This window comes from Solanum stenotomum, chromosome 8 (assembly GCF_019186545.1).
Source record: "Solanum stenotomum isolate F172 chromosome 8, ASM1918654v1, whole genome shotgun sequence".
Lineage (NCBI taxonomy): Eukaryota > Viridiplantae > Streptophyta > Magnoliopsida > Solanales > Solanaceae > Solanum > Solanum stenotomum.
Window position 1 is genome coordinate 50,989,408 of NC_064289.1, and position 4,202 is coordinate 50,993,609.

A 4,202-nucleotide genomic window follows, 5' to 3' on the forward strand; every position below is an offset into this window, starting at 1 on the left:
GGGTGGGGCATCGCGCCTGTCAGCGTGCCCCAAGAGGATCTCTGAACTTTTCCCCTTGGGGAGGCGTGCCCATCAGAGCGCCAGCAGGCCTCTTCTAAAATTTTTGGTCTTGCGCTCCGCGCCTCTCAGAGCGCCAAGTTTTCCCATTCTTTCCCCACTTTCTCATGCATGTTCCTAGGTATTATACCTATGTTTCATAGTTGTTTCCGACACTCCAAAGTACGTCTAAACATCAAGAATCCCTCCATAACATGTGATCAAACACCTTGAATTCATAATTCCAATTCGAGTGAAGTTAGTTTCCAAGTCATGTGAAGTCAAGCTTAGAAGTAAGTAAGTCAAATCAAGTATTTATGGTTTTCCAAGAGTTTTCATTGAACGTTTTAACTTCTTTTTAAGGCTCGAGTTCCAAGTTAAGTATGGAGTTCCAAGTTAAGTATAGAGTTCCGAGTTAAGTATAGAGTTCCAAGTTAAATATAGAGTTTCAAGTCAAGCAAAGAGTCTCAAGTTTCAAGTTAAGTAAAGAGCATAGAGTTTCAAGTTAAGTCAAGAGTAAAGAGTCAAGTTCATTTCTCAAAAGTTATTAGGGAACTAAGTATTCCCCAAAGAATTTTACAAATGTTTTCACATTTAGGATGAGAGGAAACTGAGGTTTCCAAAAGAGTTTTGAGAAGTTTGAGTACTATCTCTCTTTTTGAGAAAAGATGAGTTTTGCAAAAGAGTTTCTAAAACATGATTAGTATGACAAATCGAGTATGCCATCAATATTTAAACAATATGGTCTCTAGATATATCATTAATGTTTAAACAGTATGAATATCCCGAGTCATCAATGATCATATTAAAAATATGGTTATGAGATGTTCTTTTTAAAGAGAGTTTTTCAAGAGCCTTTGGGCTAAGTTTTGAGTAATTATCTCAACTAAAGAAAGATGTGTTTAAAACACTAATGAGCTAAAGTATTTTTGGGAGTAGTCTTGAGCACCGAATTGGGGACACGAGTTCATATTAACTCAACGCTCCATAAGAGCCATGTAGCCAAACATGGGATTTCTCGGATCATACTTTTTAGATGATCACGAAAGTTAAGCTAGTGGATCCATTAAGGAAAAGTTAAAGTAAAGTTAGCTTCCTATATCACGGCAAGGTATAGGATAGTCCTTGGACAACGTGAGGTAAAACATTGTATCACTACTTAAGCATGTAGTGGTGGTTATCGGTTAGAGAACTCCCACAGTAGAAAGAGCTTGGTTCCTCGAGAAGTTCTACTTTGTGTGGATGGGGGTATGAGACTTCATTCATGCATTGCACAAGTAGACTTCGAAAGGAAGCATGGTATTTTCATGATATTATAAATATGCTTTTTACGTCATGATTTAAATAGTTTTACAAGCTTTATATATATTGCATGTGTCTCATTTCTTTATATTGAGTTCAGTTATTCATGAGTTGATCAGAGCGAAGGTAAGTTATCTATTGTATCCCTTTCTAGCTTAAGTTGTTGTTTAGCGGTCCAGCTCGCATACTCATACATTCCATATACTGATGCCAGTTGGCCTGCATCGTCTTATGATGCAGACGCAGGTACCCAGGATCAGCATCTAGTACACCGTTAATCCAGCTAAGCACTCCAGAGTCAGTGGTGAGCCTCCTTGCATTTCAGAGGACTTAATTATTTATGTTCTTAAGTTTTATTTTATTAGGATGTTGCGGGGTCTGTCCTAACATCCATCTCAGTATTTTAGAGGCTTCATGGACAGACAGTTAGTCAGTCAGTTAGTTGGAGTCTCTCTTTTGTGTATATATATATATATGTAAATATCTTAATTTGAGACTCGAGTTGCCATTTTGGCCAGATTTTATCAGTTGGTTGTTTTATAACCTTTCATTACATTGAGTTATCCTTTTGAGATAAGTTTTCGCTGAGTTAAGAAAGCCAGGCCAAGGGTTCGCTTGGGGCAAGCAATGGTCTCCGAGTGCCGGTCCCGCCCAGTGTGTAGGCTCGGGGCGTTACAAACTTGGTATCAGAGCACAAAGTTCAAGAGTCTTAGGGATTCTATGAAGCCGTGTCTGTAGAGTCCTAGTTATCAGTGTGAAGTGCGCCACATCTATAATTGGGAGGCTGCAACATTTAGGAACTATCTCACTTTTTTCACACTCATCTCGTGTGTTAGAGTTTATCTCTAAAGAGTTTCTTTCTAATTCGTGTTTGTGTGTGTTTCAGAGGATCATGCCTCCATGAAGAGCAGTCAGAGTTCGTCCAGCTATGAAGAGTGTTGAGGAACAAGAGTTACTAAGTGCCCAAGAAGTGCAAACCCAAGAAGAGATCAAATATGCTGATTTTCGTGAAGCTATCCGTATGTTAAGTCAAGTTGCGACCTATCATGTTGGGCAGAGAGATAATCGACACGAAGTGGTTGATACTTCAAAGATCTGTGAACTCTTAAGGATGAACCCACCAAGCTTCACAGGTTCAAGTGTCACTGAGAATCCGGAGAACTTCATTGAAGAGCTTAAAAGGGTATTTGATGTGATGCATATTGCTGAGTCAGACAGGGTGGAGCTAGCTGCATACCAATTGAAGGGTGTTGCTAGAATCTGGTTTGATCAATGGAAAAATAATAGGGCTGAGGATGCGCCAGTAGTGAGTTGGGTTGTGTTTGAGAGTGCTTTCATGGGGCGTTTCTTTCCTCGTGAGTTGCGAGAAGCAAGGATCAAAGAGTTTCTCTCCCTTAATCCGGAGTCTATGAGTGTTCATGAGTACAGTCTGAAGTTCACACAACTTTTCCGCTATGCTCCGGAGATGGTGGCAGATATGAAGAGTAAAATGAGTTTATATGTTGTTGGGTTGTCTCGTCAGTCAAGCAAGGAAGGCAAGGCAGTTATGCTGATAGGGGATATTGATCTAGCAAGATTTATAATCCATTTACAACAAGTTGAGAAGGATAAGTTGAAGGATAGAGAAGAGTTTAAGGATAAGAGGGCTTAGTAGGGGACGAGTTCAGGCAGCAAAAGAATGATGCTAATCAGTCATCCCTCCCACAGAAACAGAAGGGACATGCTCCACTATCTGCTAGTGCGCTTGCACCTGAAAACAAAGATGGGTACAAAAGAAATTCCTATAATTTCAAGGCTAGACCTGCCTATCCTCAAGGCAGTATGGTACCAAGGGGTAGTAAGCCTCTTGCCTGCACCAAGTGCGGTAGGAAACAGTCAGGTATTTGTCGTAAGGGCTCCATTGGTTATTTCAAGTGTGGTCAGAGTGGGCATTTCATGCGAGAGTGTCCAAAGAACAGGCAGAGTAGTGGAGAGTTGGGAAGTAGGGTCCAATCTTCATCAGCTGCTCCCCCAGACAGGATGGTGCCTAGAGGAGCTACTTCTAGTACGGGCGGAGGAGCAAACCGCCTCTATGCATTCAACATTCGCCAAGGGCAAGAGGATTCGCCACATGTTGTCATTGGTATGATTCGAGTCTTTGACTTTGCTGTTTCTGCTTTGCTAGACCCCAGAGCAAGTTTATCTTTTGAAATTCCTTAGGTTGCTATGAACTTTGATGTTATACCTGAGCAACCTAGTGAGCCAGTCATAGAGTGGAGTAGTAGTTCAGTAGTGCCTAAGGGTCGTTTCTTTTCATACCTGGAGGCGAGAAAGTTAGTTTCAAAGGGTTGTATCTATCACTTAGTCCAAGTTAATGACTCTAGTGTTGAGATACCTCCTTTTCAGTCAGTTTTTATAGTTAGAGAGTTTCCAGAAGTTTTTCCTGATGATCTACCCAGAATTCCTCTTGAGAGAGAAATAGATTTCGGCATAGACATCATTCCAGATATTTGTCCTATCTCTTTTTCGCCTTATAGAATGGCACTAACAGAGTTGAAAAAGCAGTTAAAGGGATCTGTTAGATAAGGGTTTGATTTGACCAAATTAACTCGGAAGAGCAATGAATTTTCAACGGTTCGAAGCTTGTGAGAAAGACTTTCAGGAATGGAAAGAGAAGTTGAGTACCGCCCAGTTAGGATATTTGGTTCTTGAGTACATACTGAGTATCTGAATCTAAAATGGATTTGAGATCAATAGTGGAGTTTACGTGAATCGGGGTGTAATGTAATGAGCTAGAGTTGGCTGTTGTAATATTGCTTCGAAGATATGGCGTCATTGTTGTATGATGTTCATGTGGGTGTGTTCGCTTAAAATGAGCTTAGTCT

At 40.6% G+C, this 4,202-nt stretch overlaps 1 protein-coding gene across 1 annotated transcript; it reads left to right on the plus strand.

The window, feature by feature from the left end:
- The first annotated feature begins 2,266 nt into the window (after positions 1 to 2,266).
- LOC125875241 (uncharacterized) lies at positions 2,267 to 3,537 on the plus strand. The gene is made up of 3 exons (XM_049556343.1): positions 2,267 to 2,521; positions 2,804 to 2,988; positions 3,078 to 3,537. Exons 1-3 carry the CDS (start codon positions 2,267 to 2,269, stop codon positions 3,535 to 3,537), a joined length of 900 nt encoding a protein of 299 aa, XP_049412300.1.
- The last annotated feature ends 665 nt before the right edge of the window (positions 3,538 to 4,202 follow it).

Coding starts and splice junctions, on each gene's coding strand:
- LOC125875241 (XM_049556343.1), top strand. CDS start 2,267: ATGAAGAGTGTTGAGGAACAAGAGTTACTAAGTGCCCAAGAAGTGCAA. Junction 2,522..2,803: donor TCATTGAAGAGCTTAAAAGG/GTATTTGATGTG, acceptor TATGCTCCGGAG/ATGGTGGCAGATATGAAGAG. Junction 2,989..3,077: donor TTTAAGGATAAGAGGGCTTA/GTAGGGGACGAG, acceptor ACTATCTGCTAG/TGCGCTTGCACCTGAAAACA.